The 20,270-nt window shown below is 43.6% G+C and overlaps 1 protein-coding gene across 5 annotated transcripts in view; it reads left to right on the top strand.

The window, feature by feature from the left end:
- The first annotated feature begins 7,571 nt into the window (after positions 1–7,571).
- Positions 7,572–20,270, top strand: part of ZDHHC15 (zinc finger DHHC-type palmitoyltransferase 15) — a 74,717-nt gene continuing 62,018 nt past the window's right edge. For all 5 annotated transcript variants that reach the window (XR_011023140.1, XR_011023141.1, XM_068247590.1 and 2 more), the window contains exons 1-2: positions 7,572–7,742; positions 10,218–10,244. Coding sequence is in view for 3 of the 5 variants with exons in the window: in XM_068247590.1 (XP_068103691.1) it covers positions 7,607–7,742; positions 10,218–10,244 (163 nt within the window). In the remaining 2 variants the exon portion in view is untranslated. The remainder of the gene's footprint in view (positions 7,743–10,217; positions 10,245–20,270) is intronic.

Genomic DNA, 20,270 nt, shown 5'->3' with positions numbered 1-20,270 from the left:
ATACGCAGGCTTAGAATAGTGAGAACATGGTCTTCTGTCCTTATAACAGAGGTGGCAGTAGATACCTGTAATATTGTGTATTTAAGTGTTTGTGTCACTTGTACGTTCCCCCCGGTCTGTCTGTTTGTCCAATTCCAGCGATTTCAGCACATTAATTGCATCTACAAGATTGGATGTTCTGGGGCTGAAGCAGATTGGGAGGCATTTAATGTTCCGGCCAGTAGAGGGCATGTGACAGTGCCCATCCATCTTCCTCCACTCTTCTATTAGCCACATACACACTGCAGGTGCATAGCACGCCGTCTCATGACATCACACACGCACCAAGTCGGCAGCATGTATGCAGCTGATAGAAGAGCGGCGGAAGACAGACGGACGCCATGACACAGGCAATGTATAAACGCACACTTATAGCAAATTTACACATTAGAGGAACAGCAGCGAGGAGGCGGATGCAGTGAACGTGGCGGGCTTGGACCATTCCCAAGAGATGTAATGTTGAAACAAAGCGGTATATGGGCAGCTGACAGATCCAGTGGCGTAGCTAAGGAGCTGTGGGCCCCGATGCAAGTCTTACATTGGGGCCCCCCAAGCACTCTATACATAACAATTGATACGGCGCAATAAAACCTGCCAATGGCAACTACAGTGTCAGAGGTGCAAGAAGGGGGTGGGGAGCAGTTTGTTAATGATTACCACTATTACAAAGTATCTATAGAAGTCATTATTATGAACACAGAACCAATAGAGAGCTAATACTGCAGTTAAGGGAGGGTGTTTCGGGGCCCCTCTTGCCCAAGGGCCCCGATGCGGTCGCAACCTCTGTAACCCCTATTGCTACGCCCCTGGACAGATCTCTCTCTAATCAGATTCGATTACAGAGATTTGTCACTTGGTCAAATCTGCCCATCATCGCTAGGTGTATGGCTACCTTTACTCTCTGTGTATAGATAGATAGATAGATAGATAGATAGATAGGTAGGTAGGTAGGTATATAGATAGATAGATAGATAGATAGATGATACAACCTTTTATCCTATAACCAGGGCCGGCGCTACCATTAAGGCAAAGGAGGCAGCTGCCCCAGGGCCCCAGAGCTTGTAGGGGCCCCCAGTGGCTACAAGAGGAAAAAAAAATTTTCAAAATCGGCCTTATAGTTTTTGAGAAAATCGATTTTAAAGTTTCATAGGAAAAAAAAACACATTTAAAAACCTGCCGACTTTAATGGTTAATAGCAAATCCACCTTAAATGCTAGAAACCCTAAATTTGCAGAGTATGTTAAGGAGATCATCAGGAATAAGAGGAAAAAACAATTTTTCAAAAAGACCTTATAGTTTTTGAGAAAATCGATTTTAAAGTTTCAAAGGAAAAAAAGTATACTTTTAAATGCGGTAAATGTCACTTTTAGTAGCAAACCTAACGGAAGTGTAATTTTACATGCATCAAACGAAAGCGCAATAAATTTCCTGATGGGGTTTCCAGGGGGCCTATACGCAGCAGCAGCGCTTTGGTCAGGGATCGCTATACAGCCGCAATATGGCTGTATGAAGATCCCTGGCATGTTTTCCTGTTTTCCCAATTTTTTTTTTTTTTATGTTTAGAGTGTGGGAATTTAAAAAAAAAATTGTGGGGTCCCCCCTCCTGAAACTTTTTCACCCCTTGTCCCCCATGCAGGCTGGAATAGCCAGAATGTGGAGCTCCAACCGATTGGGGCTTCACACCCTGACTATACCAGCTGCAAAAAAGGTCTCTTAATGCCGATTTTTGTTACGGGGTATATGTTGGGGGGGCCCCCCAGGTTTATTTTGCCCTAGGGCGCCATTGTTGCTTAAACCGGCCCTGCCTATAACATTGTTAGTGGGTGCTTTTATAGATTAAGGCAGTTAGTGCTGTTTTTTCTTGTCTGCCAGTAGTAAATATAATTAGGGTTAGGGTGGATCAAACAACATTAATTACATGGCGATATTCAATAATTTCTATATCTTTTTTCTACTTTTTCTAACTTCTCACCTTGCATTGTATTGATTTATTTTTTCCATTACTACTATTTTTCGGTAAAAGTTCCTCCTTAAAGGACATCTGAAGTGAAAATAAACTGATGAGAAAAATTATTGTATCTATTCTCCTTCTCCTAAAAATGACATTTTTTTTAGATATCCCACAGTTTTATTTTATATTTAAATTTAGTTTTTAAGTTTTTACTGTTTCATTGTCTCTGCTAAATGGCACCTTCAATTCAATAATAACATGCGCTAAAAAGTGTACATATAGAAGTACTTCACTATTTATTCAATTGTTAAAATCATAAAATACACACCTTCAATTTCAAATAATCCACCATATATAGTTCAACTCTCATTCAACCACTCACATACAACATAGATGGCCCCTCTATTCAATCCTTTTTCACCAGTATTAAAGACTTCTCTAAAATCACGAGAAAGGACTAATGTTCCTTTATAGGGCTTTCTTCCCTTAATCCAATCAGAATAATTTCCTTAGGATTCCTTCTAGAACGGGAATCGCACTGTTGCCAATGTTCCTGATTAGTTACAGTTCCGTCAATTTAGACTCACGTGTCCCTTAGGATGGGGGATTAGCAGCCGCTTTTCACAGCGATATGTTCCTGTAGCAGGACTCCCCCGCTCTGACCTCTTTACGTGCTCCCACACTCTGCCCGCTGCCTCTCTGTCTCACCGGCGTCTTCCGGCGGCATACGAAGGTTCAGACTGCAAGACTCAAACCTCGCTCGCCGCACTTCCGCTCAGATGATCAGCTGATCCGGCCAGCGTCTCTTTTTGGGTGACGTCACCACACAGCTTCTGGGTCTTTGTTTACAAGTGGCTGCTGCGCGCTTACACAGCCACCTAAGTCCAGAGCTTCTTAGCAGATGTCTTTATAGCAGAAAAACAACCTCTACGCGTTTCAGCCAATGCGTTGGCCCTCATCAGGAGGAATTGGTAATGCACAGGAGGCCAGTGAATTCTCTTATCTTTATAGTCCAGGGTCGCCATTTTGCTCTATCACTTAACTCCGCCCTTATGCAAATACATAATTAGATCCTTTCCTCTTAAAGCAACGTTCTTCAGTATTCCTTCATTTTGACATTGGTGAATATAATGCACAGCACATCTTTCTTACCTCACTCACCAAACAAGATTCTTCCCCACCACATCCATCACCCACCCCCATAAAATTTGTTTATTAAAATTCATTCCTTTAGAATTACTTAAAAAAGGCAAAAAACTCCATTTCACTATTGAGGCCCTTAGGTGCCAATGTGTCCAACTGATAAATCCACATAGATTCTTTTTGTGACATCTTGCTTATATAGTCACCACCCCTTTTTGCTGGGTGGACGACCTCCAAACCATAAAATATAGTCCCCTTTAAAAGGCCTCTATGTTTCTCTTTATAGTGTTTGGACAGTGGGTGTCCCTCATTTTTCTTTTTTATATTATTAAAGTGTTCCCCGATCCTCCTCTGTAGGGATCTTTTTGTCCTCCCCACGTATCTTTTTTGACAGGGACATTGGATACAATAGATCACACCACTGGTTGTGCATGTGATAGAGTCTTTGATCTTATACATCGTTGAGTCTGGTGCCTGAATCTCCACTATCCTCCCTGGATTGCTTGTTCTCTTACAGTTGAGGCAAAAACCACACCTCATAAACCCCCCTCTCTCACGTTCTTGTGCTGTGTTTATCCCATATTTGCATTCATTAGCTGCTGTGGCTATGGATAATCCAATATTTGGTGCTTTCTTAAAAATTAATTTAGGCCTCTCAGGTAACAACTCCCCCAGGGTTTTGTCTTCCTTCAATACATCCCAGTGCTTACGAATTATCCCCGCTATTTTGTTTGATTGTGTGGTATGCTGGAACAACATACTGAAGTTGTTCGCATCCCACTCTGTTTTATTATGATTTTTATTCATGGATAATAATTCCTCTCGGGGCTTCAATCCCACTACTCTCCTGGATTCCTCCACCTGCCTTAGCGGGTATCCTTTCTCCAAGAAGCAGCCCACGAGCCTATCCGCCTCCATCTCATACTCCTCCACCTCCGTACAGTTACGACGTAGCCTCGTGAACTGCCCCCCGGGGATATTGTCCAACCATCGAGGAAGATGACAACTGGTATATAAAATATAGCTGTTGACATCAACCGTCTTCTGAAATGTCCTTGTCTTTATAGATTGATCCTCAACATATAGTTCCAGATCCAAAAAATTCACACTGCTAGTACTCACACTTGCAGTGAACTTAATCCCCCAGTCATTTTTACCCATATGCTCAATATATCTTTCCAGAGATGCCGCATCTCCCCTCCAGACTAACAATACGTCGTCGATAAAACGACGCCAGAGGACCAGGTTCGCACCGCCACCTCGCTCCCCAAAAACATATTCCTCTTCCCAATGGGACATAAACAAATTAGCGTAGGCCGGTGCGAACCGGGTCCCCATGGCCGTACCCCCTTTCTGCAAGTACCACCTCCCCCCATATTCGAAATAATTATGTTCCAGAATGAATTTAATGGATTTGAGGATGAAGCATCTCTGTTCCTCACTTAACATCTCATCTTTTTCTAGATAAAATCCGACTGCTTCCAGTCCCCTCTCATGTTTGATTATTGTATACAAAGAGGATACATCCATAGTGCACAGTACCCAATTCTCTTCCCACTGCAAACCCTCTAGTATATTCAGGATGTGTTTTGTATCTTCTATATAGGCCTTGGTGTTCTTTACATATTTTTGTAGAAAGGAATCCACGTACCTCGAAAGGTTTGCAGTTAGTGATCCCACCCCCGATATGATTGGCCTACCGGGCGGATTACTTATATCCTTATGAACCTTTGGCAGGTGGTAAAACAGTGGCCGTCTTGGGAATTTTACATCCAAGAACTCGTACTCATTCTGGTTGAGAATCCCTTGTAGTGATCCTTCCTCCAGTAAATTCTTAAGTTCCTCCGCAAATCTAATCGTTGGGTCAATACTCAAGACGTAGTAGGTCTCTGAGTCACCCAACAGGCGTAATGCCTCATTTTGATATGCCAAGGAATCCTGTATCACAATACCACCCCCCTTATCTGCTGGGCGTATTGTTATTTCTGGATCTTTCCGAAGTTCACGTAAGGCTTTCCTCTCACCACAGGATAAATTGTCATATCCAAACCTACTGACCTTCATACGTCTAATATCTTTCTCCACTAAATTTTCAAAAGCAGTCATCGCTTCACTGTATTCAGTCTGTGGGAAGAAGGTTGAGGGATTTCTCAGTGTGGTGTGTACGGAGGATGATTGGATGTTATCCCTTTGTATAGGGTTCTTCAAAAAATATTTCCTTAGACACATCTTTCTCATGAATTTCTTCACACTTATATATGTGTCAAATTTATTAATTCTATTATTGGGAGCACCTTCATTGAAGTATGCCAGAGCGCAAATGTATGATTATTGACCTTTTTATCGTTTTTCAGCTCTCAGAAGCCATTTACTGACAGAAAAGAGTTTTATGGCTTTAATTACTTGTCAGGGAGGGTTATGCTATAGTCCGACCCGGACAGAAACTGTCACTTCCATTCCTGATGTTTAACTCATTCAGGCAGAGAAACAAAAAAGGACCACAGCATAGTTATTTATGTACTTGGCACTGTACATACACGTTTTCGCGCGAAAATTCGCGATTGAGTGAAAACACGAAAATTTGTGCGAAAACGGCCATGAGTTATCACGGTTTAGTGAATCAAGCCCTAAGTGTGAAGTAGCCCATTGATTAACATGAGTTCTCAGTTTTTCTGTGCAGAAAACGCGTACGAAAACAGTGAAGTGTGTTCCCTGCCTTAGGGCTGGTGCACACCGAGCGGCTTTTTCCGCGTTTTCAGATCCGCTTGCGGCTGCGGATCTGCTTGGTCAATGTATCTCAATGGGGTGGTGCACACCAGAGCGGGAGGCGTTTTGCAGAAACGAAAAATGCCTGGGTGAGGCATTTTTTGGATTTCGGATGCGTTTCTGCCCCAATGTTAAGTATAGGAAAAACGCAAACCGCTCTGAAAAACGCCTGTTCAGAGCGGTTTTGCAGGCGTTTTTGTTACAGAAGCTGTTCAGTAACAGCTTTACTGTAACAATATATGAAATCTACTATACTGAAAACCGCAGCAGCAATCCGCAAAACGCTAGCAAAACGCCTCATAAAAATAAAAAAAAGCGTTTAAAAATCTGCTAGCATTTTGCGGATCTGCTAGCGGGTTTTGGTGTGCACCAGCCCTATGAGCAGAGAGGAAGTTCTGAGTTCAAGTCTGCTTTAAGGGCTGGTGCACACCAAAACCCGCTAGCAGATCCGCAAAATGCTAGCAGATTTTTAAACGCTTTTTTTTATTTTTATGAGGCGTTTTGCTAGCGTTTTGCGGATTGCTGCTGCGGTTTTCAGTATAGTAGATTTCATATATTGTTACAGTAAAGCTGTTACTGAACAGCTTCTGTAACAAAAACGCCTGCAAAACCGCTCTGAACAGGCGTTTTTCAGAGCGGTTTGCGTTTTTCCTATACTTAACATTGGGGCAGAAACGCATCCGAAATCCAAAAAATGCCTCACCCAGGCATTTTTCGTTTCTGCAAAACGCCTGCCGCTCTGGTGTGCACCACCCCATTGAGATACATTGACCAAGCAGATCCGCAGCCGCAAGCGGATCTGAAAACGCCCAAAAAGCCGCTCGGTGTGCACCAGCCCTGAGATACATTGACCAAGCAGATCCGCAGCCGCAAGCGGATCTGAAAACGCGGAAAAAGCCGCTCGGTGTGCACCAGCCCTATCTGCCTATTGAGATCTGGAATGCGGAGGTAACAGTGTGTAGTGGTCACACACTGAAGATGACACAGGGAGGTCAGTGCCAAGATATAATAATACAGATCTATTGAATGCAGTTTGAAAGCATTTGAATTATTGCTGGGTATCAATTGACTTATCCCTGTTTGTTTTTTTCTTTCATAGATTTTATTTAGGGTCAATATATTGAATTTAAAAGTGATCTTATTGCGCAATTGCTCCCAACTGTCCTTTTTGGAAAGATATTGTCCTCTTTATTGGAACCAACCCACCTCAACTGTCCCACTGTCTTCTTCAGGCTTGGTTTCATGAACGGATCTGAGAAACTAAACTTTCTGTGTAGCTAATACACGTTTTAAAACAAATGTCATGTCTAAATGATTTCACTGCTCATGTTTTAAAAGCTATCTGTTTTCTGGTACCTTTTTTCTTACAGAGAAGATGTCATTTTAGGTGTCTATACATGTTTGAAAATATTAATGTTTATAAATAATTGTTAATTAATTCATACTGGAAGTTATTTCTTCCTCTTTTCCGTCCCACAAACTTGGGAGTCATTAATACGCAGTCTCTAAAATTTGGCAGCTATCCTATTTTGTATAATTAGTAAGATGGGCTACGGCTAGCTTTCCTTCACTGCATTTGGCATGTACTCGCCACCAGGTGTCACTGTATTTCAAGTTGGACACAGACGCATGCTCTGTTCTGTTTCCAGTCTGTCAAGCACCTATCGGGCAGACATGAGCAGGCGATAGCCGACAGAGTAGATCAGGATGCAGCGGGGCTGCAGGATGAGCCTGTCCAGAGGATTGAGGTGCTGCCAGCGAGTGCTATCCTGGGTGCCCGTAGTCATCATATCGCTGGTGGTGCTCTGGTCCTATTACGCCTATGTGTGGGAGCTGTGTCTGGGTGAGTACGAGCTGTCAGGGAATGGCTAGGAATGCTTGTAACGAATGATATTATTATGTACCCTCCCTGCATTCGATGAATGAGGAAGTGACATTTGTGTCCTTTTTCTATCAGTTGCTGAGATTTCATGTGTTTACTTTGTGTGATACAGATATTAGAAAACGTGGTGGGTTATAATGATTATGAATGATTGTTGTAATGATACACAGAGGCATTTCAAACCACAGGCACTACAGGGGTCCCCTCAGTTGTCTAGAAAGGTGCTGTAAATGTTAAAGTTTATTTTCCATGTATTTTCCCTGTCCTGAGAGACTGACAACTAGGGTGCGGAGAGAAAAAGCTTTCTTCTCTGTGCACAGTTTTTCTAATGACTGTATATGCTCAGCTACTGATAAGGAATCATACAACGTTTTGTAGATAGTCCCTAGTCAGTATGCAGCAGGGTCTTGGGAAGGGTCCACCCTCTTTCCAAATGCTGTGTACTGTAGTGATGCTGGAGGAGTCTGCAGAGACAGTTCTGCTCCAATACAGGTGGACAGAGTGAGTGTAATAAGAAGCTGCAGCTGGGAGCACAATCGTCTGTCAGTTTTCTGTATGTGTTTTCTGCACACTGTGTGTTTCAGTATGTGGGAAAATATGCACGTTTATCACTGAAGCTAATGTAATTGATAGAGAAAATGCGTGCAGTGTTTCACTGCTGTCAGTTTTTATCTGCATGGAAAAAACATATTCAAGTGTGCACTAGCACATTGAGCAACATTGGTTCTCAGTTTTCCTGTGTAGAAAGCACACAGACGAGTGTGCACCCGGCCTGAGGACAGGACAGAATGGTGAGATCAGGACCCAGGAGTAGCAGCTGGGACAGATGTGCCCCAGCTGTGAGTCTCTGCTGTCTGCATAATGACTTGCTGTGAGTGTAGCAGCAGGTCTGTGTTCATATGTGGGCTCTGTCGCTTGTGGAAGTCATCTTCTAAAGCTCTTAAAGGGAGCCTGAGGTGAGAAGCGCCTCAGGTTCCATACTTACCTTTTGTGTAAGCGCAAAACACTCCTGGCCACAAGAGTGCAACGGGTGTGCATTTGTGGCCAAGCCGGGCATGTGCAAGGAAGCGTGACTCGCTGAGATTTGGGCTGAATTGCGAAGGAGAGGAGCCACCCAGGGAGACGGCAATGGACGAGCACCCTCAAAGGGCTTAAAGAGAACCCGAGGTGTGTTTAAAGAATGTTATCTGCATACAGAGGCTGGATCTGCCTATACAGCCCAGCCTCTGTTGCTATCCCAAACCCCACTAAGGTCCCCCTGCACTCTGCAATCCCTCATAAATCACAGCCTTGCTGTGAGGCTGTGTTTACATCTGTAGTGTCAGTCTCAGCTGCTCCCCCGCCTCCTGCATAGCTCCGGTCCCTGCCCCCGTCCCTTCCCTCCAAACAGCAGGGAGGGAAGGGATGCAGGCGGAGACTGGAGTTCTGCAGGAGGCGGGGAGAGCAGCAGACTGACACTATAGAGATAAACACAGCCAGCTCTGACAAGCTGTTTGTCAGCAGCGTGGCTGTGATTTATGAGGGATTGCAGAGTGCAGGGGGACCTTAGGGGGGTTTGGGATAGCAACAGAGGCTGGGCTGTATAGGCAGATCCAGCCTCTGTATGCAGATAATATTCTTCAAACCCACCTCGGGTTCTCTTTAAGGAAGCCCCAGATAAGTATTGGTACCTGAGACACCTTTCGTCTCAGGTACACTTTAATGTGTGCACAATGCATAAACCCTGCTCCAAAAACCCCCAAAAACAGGCGGTGCTGAAATGAAGACTGCCTTGCTTGATAATCTGATCCTGCAAAGTGAAGGACATGATACCTTCAATTGTTCTGTGGGGACATGATGTCAGAACTTGTAGTGTGGGTGCTGTTTTTATTAGAGGTGCATAATGGTAGCATGTGCTGTATGGTATACAGAGCTGGATCATCCACAAAGCAAATCAAGGCAGCTGCCTAGGGCCTGGAGAGAGTTTAGTCTTATTTTTTTAGTGTGTGTGTGTGTGTGTGCTGACACAGGTTTTCTTGCCCGGGGTGACAAAGCGGCTAGAAAGAGCCCTGATTATACGCTATCAGTAGCAGATTATGTTGTTTATTATAGTCAAGCCCATGATTGTGATCATACTTCATTTTTTTTATTTTTATTATTATTTTTTTTTTTTAATATTATTATGGTGGTCAGCACAATTAAAACAGAAATTGTTCTGCTACAATTTTATTTGTGGCATTGTACTTTTGCAGCAGTAATTAGCACAGTACACACTGCAATGAGAGTCTAATGCAGAAACCTCACATAGGTAATTGGTGAATGTGGTGACATTGTATACGTCTTTTGTCAGCATAGCAAGTAGATTGCTAGAAACATAAATTGAAGGTTACTATGGATTTTGTGAACTATGTTATTTATGTAGTTAAATCACTTTTTCCTCCCTCTTTTCTCCCTTAGTGACGCTTGAAAATTCTTTAGAAAAGGGTAAGTAAGCATGTCTTCTCTAAATGTGTGTGATGAGAGCAATCGCCTATTACTTCTGCTTGATAAGAGATTTGTACTGAAGACCTGAATTTGTTGGAACTTCATCCTAAACAAACATACTGTCATTAAGTTACATTAGTTATGTTAATTAAAATAGGTAATATAATCTCTGAACCCACCCTGTTTTAAAACAGGCAAATATTTGTGATTTCATGGGGGGAGCCATCTTTTTGGGTGAAAGGAGGTGACAAGGAGCATGAGACACAGTTCCAACGGTCCTGTGCCCTGATCACCTCTCCCAGCTGCGTGCACTAGGCAACTAGAACAACATCAGAAATCCCATCATCCTTTGCACAGCATCAGGGGAAAAATGTCCAGGCAGATTTCTTTCACGGGGCGGAGCTTAGCTTCTGTGCAGCTAAAAATGAGGCTTGGGTAAGAAAAACTAAATTCTGATGCTGTGAAACTGTTAAAGAAACCCCAGGCTGCTGAGTAGATTTTTAGTCTGGAGGTTCACTTTAAACTTCTGGCACTAGTGTACTTTAGGGGACCCAGCAGGAAACCTCATAGGGAACAGTTCTCCAATTGCATCACACTTTTACAGCACAAAGCGTTGCGATTGGCTAAATAGAGTCAGCATAGTTTACTACAACCTATTGGAAACCTAGCGGTTTGAAAGGGTGCTGTCCACCCAATTGCGTTAGCTAAATTTCCCTATGATGTTTTCTGCTGGGTCTTCTAAAGTAGACTAGCATAAAACTTTCTACACACTAGAATTAACACTGAATACCTTACCCCACCCACACTATTGCACTGACACTTACTGACCACCTGACTCTACCAACACACCAAGGCAGACTGACCACCTGAATGTACCCATGCACCAGTTCCAACACAGATTCCTGTGCACCAAGATGAATTAAGCACATTAACGTACCTATGCACCAATACAGCCTGACCACTTCACCATACCTGTACACCAGCACAGACTTGACTGTTCCCACGTCCCAACTCAGACTGACCAGCTGACCATAAACCTAGCACCAGCACGGACTGACAGCCTCAGTTGTTTGTTAAATTCTTCTTCTGAACATTTAACTATCCACACACCTGCATAGACTTAGCTCCTGAACGACTGGTCCTCATTTCCCATGAAAACAGATTATCCATTTCACCCGCCCTACATTATAACACTGACTGATCCTTCATCCTTTAGGGCTAGTTCAGAGGAGATGCATCAATTGCATTGCTAAATAATTCTGCAAGTCACCTCAATGTCCTGGAGGCTGCAAAAAATAAATTTTAAAAAGATTTTAAATTTCTTTTTTGCAGCTTACAGGATGCGGTTGACAGGTGAGTGGTTATGGAGGGGACCATGTGGGAGATCTGCCTGCACCGTGCGTCCTTGCAAACGATGTAATCTACGATTGCATCCAACCGAAGCCTCCCACCTGAATGCTAATTTATGCAATTCCTGCTAGATTTGGTACGGCAGGCAAAAGGTGTATAACAGTACACCTGATTGGCTGACTGGCGCCTGCTGACCAAATAAAGGTAGGAAATTGCTTTAGCTGGGATGGAGCAATTGTTTGTTTTGCAGTTAGCATTCAGTTCAGAGGCAGTGGGTGTGAATTCCCTGTTGGTGAGAGGTCCAGGGCCCACCCGCACTTCCCTCTAGGTATTGCATGGTGGTTTGGGGGCCCCCGGCTGTCGTGCGAACCAGTGTTTGTAACTAAAGAACTGCCTGCCAGGGACACCTGCGGTCTATAAACCTCAATGCTGGATACAAATTTAAATAAAAATAGGCACTCAAACTAGCAACACACTTGTTGGTTGTTGTAAGTGGTATTAAAGGGTAATTTGTATGCTATCTGGAGGCATTCATTCCTGTTTTTTCTTGGATGTGTGCTGGCTAGCCTGCAAAGGGATTCATAGAGGACAAGGTTGCCAGAGAGACCCCACAAGCAATTTACAGCTGACTGGGGCCACTACTGCGGTGAGTTGCTGATGGGGGAGGTGGGACCGCGGTCACGGGCCAACCTACATTTCTTATAAAAGTTCCCTGCTTTCTAATGGTCCCCTCCCTCCCCTATGCAGTACAGTTCCCTGGTTTTAGTGGTCTTCTCTGCCCTCTACAGTATCATGATGTTTAGTGGCCCACTCCCTCCCCTATACAGTTCCTTGGTGTCTAATGATCCCCCTTCTACCTCTAAACAGTTCCCTGGTGTCTAGTGGTCCCTCTTGCACTCTATACAGTTCCCTGGTGTCTAGTGGCCCACAAGTGATGTAATTTGCCTGTTTGTGAAGATGTCAGAATTGGGCTTGATCAGTGAGATGCCAAAAACTCTGAGTTGATGCAGGATTATGCAAATTCTGGATGCAAATATATGTGACTTGAACATTGACCAATCAATTTAAACCTTGGTGGGACTGGATTGGTCATTTTTAAGCTGCATACATTTGTATATAAAATCTACATAATCTCGCATCAACTCAGAATTATTTGCATCTCATTGCTCTTCCCTAGTTAAAATCACAGTTGAGATCCTGGTTATAGATTCTCGGCACGGACATATCTCTTTGGCTTGTTAGCAAGAGCGCTATTCACACTGATTTCTGCTCTGTGGAACAGGGAAGGGCAAGGATGAGTCGGTTTTGCCACATTCTAGGATCTTCTAAGTAAGTCCCTTCAGGAACAATAGTGGTTAGGGGACAATGATCTGTCTTGCCGGCTTGCTTAAAGTGAACCGAGTACCTTTTTTTATCACTCAGAACATTTCTATAGCACATGAAAAATGCATGCCGACAATCTGTTTCATTATTAAATTAAACTTTTATTTTACCTTGTATTTTACATTCAAAGTAGTTTTATTAGCCTGTTTCAGCGGGCCTGCCCGGCCGTCCCCGTCCGCAGAGCTTTCAGGAACCTAATTGTTTTATTGAGCAAATTACCAAGAGGTAAACAATGCCTTTTCATCAACAAAGGGGGTGGGTAATTAGGACTGTTTCTTCAAAGACATTGGGCTCTATTCATAAAAGGTTACCGCAAGTTTTCCGCTCAAAACAGCGGATTTTCCCGTCCATTTAGCAAAGTGGGCATTCATAAAAGCTGTTCCCGCATGAAAATCTACAGTCCCCCAGCAGAGCGAGAAATTTCCGCCTTCTCCAGTGTTTTTCTAGATTTATCTAGAAAAAAGTAACAAAATGGCCATTCCTAAAGTTTAGAGGAAGCGGTATGTGGACGGGAAATACCGCTTCCTCTGATTTTGCGGATTACATACAAGTGAATGGGACAGACCTCCCAGAGAGAGCAGTGCACGGAGGGACTCTGCCGGCTGAAGTGTTTCCGCATGCCTTCCGACAGCTTACCGCCAGCTTTCAGCGGGAGATCTCCGCTCTTGCATCGCAGCTGGCAAGATTTTTTTGAATGACCACCCAGAAGTGTAAAATACCGCTGCGGTATTTTCCCTCCAGGAGTTTTTTCGCCACAACTTTTTTATGAATAGAGCCCATTGTGTGTGTCAATGTGTCAAGATAGCATCTCTGACTTCAGTAATTAAGAAATGTGAGAAGGGGAGGTGGGAACATGGCAGCTTCTATGCTAGGAGAGATTCCAGTGAAAGAGAATGTGCTCAGTTCCCTTTAAAAGACAACTGTAGTGAGAGGGATAATGGAGGCCACCATATTTATTTCCTTTTTAACCATACCAGTTGCCTGGCAGCCTTGCTGATGTATTTGGCTGCAGTAGTGTCTGAATAACTCCAGAAACAAGCATGCAGCTGATCTTGTCAGTAACACCTGATATGCTGCATGCTTGTTCAGGGTCTATGGCTAAAAGTATTTAAGAGGCAGAGGAGCAGCAGGTCAGCCAGGCAACTGGATGGCAGTCTCCATATCACTCTCCTTTCAGTTGTCCTTAAAGGGACTCCGAGCACCTCACATGGGCATGCCTTTAAGACTCTGACCAGTACTGCAAAGTACATAAAGATGCATACCTTTCTGTAGCTTGTGCTCTCCTCTTTCATTTGATGAATCACCGTTCTACGCCAAATATTTTTCGTTCTTTTTCAATTTAAAAATCGTGGCTGCCATCTTGGCTTTGTTATAACTTCCGTATCACCCTGCCTTCTCTGTTAGAGAAGTGCATCACTGAATGAAGCAGGAAGACGAAGTGACACGCATGGCCATTGCAAGAGGCTCCTCCAGAGGGATCATAGCATGACTGTGTTGAAAATCGTCTGTATTAAATGCATGCCCATGAGAGGTGCTCGGAGCCCCTTTAAAGAGGCGGGACAGTTATGTTAGAGGACACTTGTATGCATTTTAGGTCCTCAGCTAAAATGATCAGGTATAATCCTTTTGGCCAAGGATAATCTAAAGAGAATATGAAGCTTCCCAATGAATGGCCATCTGAAGTCCCCAAATAAGTGGCTGAGCCTTACCTTCCACTCCCACCAACACAGACTGACCCTCTGGCTGACCCAACAAAAGGACACCAACTCACTTTTAGTTACTGTGTTAATACTGTTTGTCTGATTCTACAGAATCACCCGCAGAATTACACTGCGTCTTTGAGTAACAATAGCATACACGTGAGTGTTGCTGACTGCTCGAGAATTCTTGCAACTGTAGCCATTCACTGATATTGATTCTAAGGAATGCAAGCTTTGTTCAAACTACCCATGCTTTGTTCAGCTAATGGTCCTCCTCGGTGTCAGTAAAGGCTTCCATTCATTCCAGCAGTGCAGCACATCCTCGCAGACTCTCCACACTGACTTTTCATCACAGCTGTCTGGTGGAGTGGGACAAAGTACAATAGTCACAGACCGTGGCAGTGAAAGAATATCAATTCTTGCACATTTCAGTTTCTGGTTTTATTCCACCTGCAGGCTTGATGGCGTTGGCTTTGGTAATTGATCCACTGACCCCTAATGGGGAAGATCAGAGAGGGGGCAGCAGACAAGCATAGAGTGTCCTAACTAACATTTTTCTGAACATCCCATCATAATACCCTCAGAGCTAAAACAAACAGAAATAAGCCTTTCATTACATGCCTAATCTATACCCTTATAACCAAGCTCTACCTTGATATGTAATGTAAGGGTGTCTTTGCAATGTCTAATACTAGCACCTTCTGCAGACATCATAGTCACTGCTGATTGGTTACCAGCAACATCAGGCTCATAATGTTCAGTACTGTACTGTACTCTTATTATCTTTTTTTTAATTTACCACCAGAGTTTCATTGATGTAAAGTCTCATAATTCTACTCAGGGCTGTGAAGTCAGAGTCGTGGAGTCAGAGTCGTGGAGTCGGGGCAATTGCACCGACTCCTAATGAATTTAAACTGTAATTAAAATAGAAAATATGATAAAATGTTCTATTTCTCAGATAATAGTCATCATAAATTATACATACAGTAATAGCTGTGCTTAGTCCACAAAAATGAAATAAACCAATCAAAATTAGTTACTTGTGCTGCTTCAATGAAGCAGTCTCCGTATTTTTAAAGTCAAATATGCATATCTGATTGTGACTGTATATATGATGTGTACACAGGAATCTCTTCTATATACTAAATAACATCTATGCTGTAAGAATAAAGCCTGATGTGTAGCAGTGTCACTAATAGAAATGGTCAATGAGATGGAAATAATTCTGCGTTGATTCTGATTTATGCAAATGTAAATGTACGCACTCTCTTTGCTCATGAAATCAAATAATTTGATATGTTGTTAAAATTTTGTTTGGTGACTACGAATTAAATGGTACCTGAGAAGGATGAAAAGAAAAGTTTTATACCTACCTGGGGCTTCTTCCAGCCCCCTTCACGCTAATCAGTCCCTCGCTGTCCACCTCCACCACCTGGATCTTCTGCTGAGTCCTGGTAATTCATCCAGTCAGCGCAGTCCGGCAGCATGCAGCTTCCACAGCCAGGAGCGTTCTGCACCTGCGCAACAGTGCTGCTCAGGTCTAGTACGCTCCCGGCGGTGGAGTGTGTGCATGCGCACTACGCCAGACTGGCTCAAGTACCTGGACTCATAGCAGAAGATCCAGGCGGCGGAGGAGGACAGCGAGGGACTGATTAGCCTGAAGGGGGCTGGAGGAAGCCCCAGGTATGTATAAAACTTTAATTTTATCTGTCTCAGGTTTACTTTGTTACACAGTAGTACTATACTCTACATATGCACTCTCCACAGAGCTGCAGGGAATCCACTGAGAATGTTGTGCACATTGAACACAGAGGTGTTGTCTATCACCCATAAACCTGGTTCAGATTGTGCATGAAGAATGTGTAATAGAGGAAGAATCTCCTTATTACCCTGCAGAGTACCTGCACATCACTCTTACATGTACCCACAGTTACATTGCCTAGAGCCTGATAGATGTTCTTTGTTCCAGCCTGTACCTTTTACAAGTACTCTTACCAAGGACTAGTTTTAGTCTATGACTAAAGGGAATAAATATGGCAGTCTCCATATCCTTCTCACTTCAGTTGTCTTTTAAAATTCCTAAGTGTTGGCAGTTAAGAGACGAATTTCATGTTACATACTTTCAATCAACAAGATTGTAATATGCAAATTAGAGGAGTCGGAGTTGGTGGAATCCTAAACTGAGGAGTCTGAGTCGGTGGATTTTTGTACCGACTCCACAGCCCTGATTCTACTACTTGTCTTGGTGTCATATCAAATACAAAGTGACCCGAAATTGAACGTTGGGACCAAATTGCGGGCCAATCTCCCTCCCTTTTTAAAATTTCCCTGGTGTCTAATGACCCCATCCCTCCCCTATACAGTTCCCTGGTGTCTAGTGGCCCTCTCTCCATCCCTCCCTTGTACAGTTCCCTAATTTTAGTGGTCTTCCCTGTCCTCTACCGCAGTGTTTCTCAACACGCGGGTACGCGAGACCACAGCAGGGGGTACGTAGCTAGGAGGGGACGCAGCGCAAAATGGGGGAGCATGCCCACACATGGCAGTGGGGTCCACTTCCCCCCCCCCCCCCCTCACCTTGGGGTCCCCCGTCAGCGCTTCCCCCTCCGACACTCATTAATAGCAGTGGCAGCGGCATGGTAAAATGAACGCGGACTTTCGCGTTCCACGTCGGAGGTCCTTCTCTGTCAGCGATGACGCTATTTTCTCTTTATCAGGAAGTAGCGTCAGGCTCAGAGAAGATCGGACCTCCGGCGTGGAACACAGAAGTAAGTGTGCATTCCTTTTACCATGCCACCGCTGCTGCTATTAATGAGTGTCAGGGGTGGAGCGCAGATGGGGGAGCCCCAGGTGAGGGAGGGAGTGGACCCCCCTCCCCGCCGCTATGTGTGGGCATGCTCCCCCGTTTTGCGCTGCATCCCCCTCCTAGCTATACTGAGGGCACCCATGCCTGGCTATACTGCTCTACAGTATCATGGTGTTTAGTAGCCCCTTCCCTCCCCTATATACTCTGATCCCCATTCTACCCCAAAACAGTTCCCTGGTGTCTAGTGATCCCTCTTGCACCCCTATACTGTCCCCTGGTGTCTAGTGTACCCCCCTCCCTCCCCTATACAGCTCCCTGGTGTCTAGTAGTTTCCCCTGTGATTTCCAATATAGCTTCACTGGTGGTCTACAGTGGGCCAAACATAATGTAACGTGGGGAAAACCACTTCTGGGACAAATATGATGCCTCTGTGGGCCAGATTTGTCCTGCAGGCCGGAGTTTGAATTCTCTAGTGGTAATATGATCATTCGGAAGATATTCACAGCCCAACCCTATATACACACAGAAGGTATGTGGATGGTTCCAATGTATGTGTTATGTAGTAAGCTGTTTCTGAATGCCTACTGAGATCACTGTGACAGGCTCTCAATTATCTGGCTAACATAACATTTTTCAAAAGGCCAGTAGATGAAATGTAACGGACTGCTGCAGCAGGAGAAGCGAGTCTACCAAAGATGTTAACGCTATTTGATGCTTCAGTCCTACAAAGGTTATCATTCATAAAAGTGTGTCCGGTAAAAATAATTTGAAAAAAAAAACACATTTTCTGTTTAAAAAAAAAAAAAAATCTGGGTGGGAAAATACCGCATTCGCTATTTTAGACCTTTGTGTGCTAATTCATAAAGATTTTCACAGCTGCCTTTGAAGTTTGGTAAATTACCACAGCCCATTGAGCGGTAGAGCAGAAGAGTGGCGATATCTCTTTTGTTACAAGCTGTAATTATGGTTCCCTGCATAGACTCACAGAGACTTATGCTGCATACACACTTGAGATAAAAGTCTTTGGAAAAGGCAAGATCACAGACTAATTTTACCCCATTCCATGTAGTATGAGAGCCATACTCTACACAGTCTATTCTATGGAGCAGCACTCCCCATCAGATAAAATCTTTGCAAGATGCTGCACACAAAGATGCTGTACACATTCAAAAGATCATTATCTGCAAAAGATCTCTTCCTGCAATAGATCCATTCCTGCAAAATGCATTCATAGGCTATGAGATCTGCAGATCATCATACACACCTTGTTTAACAGGCAATCATCTGCAGATCATCTGCAGATCAGATCCACCAGGATGGATTTTCAGATCTGCAGATGATTGCCAGATATGCAGATGAAGTCTGTTAAACAAGGTGTGTATGATGATCTGCAGATCTCATAGACTATGAATGCATTTTGCAGGAATGGATCTATTGCAGGAGGAGATCTTTTGCAGATAATGATCTTTTGAATGTGTACGGGCATCTTTGTGTGCAGCATCTTGCAAAGATTTTATCTGATGGGGAGTGCAGCTCCGTAGAATAGACTGTGTAGAGTATGGCTCTCATACTACATGGAGTGGGGTAAAATTGGTCTGTGATCTTGCCTTTTCCAAAGACTTTTATCTCAAGTGTGTATGCAGCATTAGGCTCCCTGCACAGATAAACACTGACCTAAAGGGGAACTGAAGAGAGAGCTATATGGAGGCTATCATGTTTATTTCCTTTTAAATCAATACCAGTTTCCTGGCAGCCCTGCTGGTCTATTTCTCTGCAGTAGTATCTGAATAAAACCAGAAACAAGCATGCAGCTAGTCTTGTCAGATCTGACTTTAAAGTCTGAACCCTGAAACACCTGATCTGCTGAATGCTTGTTCAGGGTCTATGGTTAATAGTATTAGAGGCAAGATGCTGCATACAAAGATGCTGTACACATGCAACAGATCAGTATCTGCAAAAGATCTGTTCCTGCAAAAGATCCATTCCTGCAAAACGCATTCATAGTCTATGATATCTGCAGACCTCATACACACCTTGTTTAACTGACAATTATCTGTAGATCAGATCCACCAGGTTGGATCTTCAGATCGGCAGATAATTGGCTGATCTGCAGATGAATGTCCATTAAACAAGGTGTGTATGGGATCTGCAGATATCATAGACTATGAATGCATTTTGCAGGAATGGATTTTTGGCAGGAACAGATCTTTTGCAGCTACAGATCTTTTGAGTGTGTACAGCATCTGTGTGTGCAGCATCTTGCAAAGATTTTTATTTGATGGGGAGTTCAGCTCCATAGAATAGACTGTGTAGAGTATGGCTCTCATACTACATGAAAGGGGGTAAAATTGGTCTGTGATCTTTCATTTTCCAAAGACCTTTTATCTGACGTGTGTACGCACCTTTAGGCTCCCTGCACAGATAACTCACACTGACTTAGGCTCCCTGCACAGATGACTCACACAGACTTCGGCTCCCTGCACAGCCTACTCTGCTCTTATCCGCATGCTTATCGCCTCCTCCAAGCAAGCGGTATACTCCGTCCCAATACCGCCTGCTCTAATCTTTATGAATTAGCATTTAGTGACGTGTTGAGATAATCACAGCACAAGGCGGTAATTTACCTCATTGCTCGCTAATTTGAGCTTTTCATGCGGTAACGGCTTTTATGAATTTACATTTTGCTAAGTGCGGTAATGCTTTATGAATGATAGCCATAGTCACCTGATTGATGAATTGCCAATTCTGAATTAATTATAAGTATGATTTATGTACATGCAGTGGAAAAGA

This window comes from Hyperolius riggenbachi, chromosome 8 (genome assembly GCF_040937935.1).
Source record: "Hyperolius riggenbachi isolate aHypRig1 chromosome 8, aHypRig1.pri, whole genome shotgun sequence".
NCBI lineage: Eukaryota > Metazoa > Chordata > Amphibia > Anura > Hyperoliidae > Hyperolius > Hyperolius riggenbachi.
The sequence above is the reverse complement of the archived record's forward strand: the minus strand, read 5'-3'. Positions and strand labels throughout refer to the sequence as shown.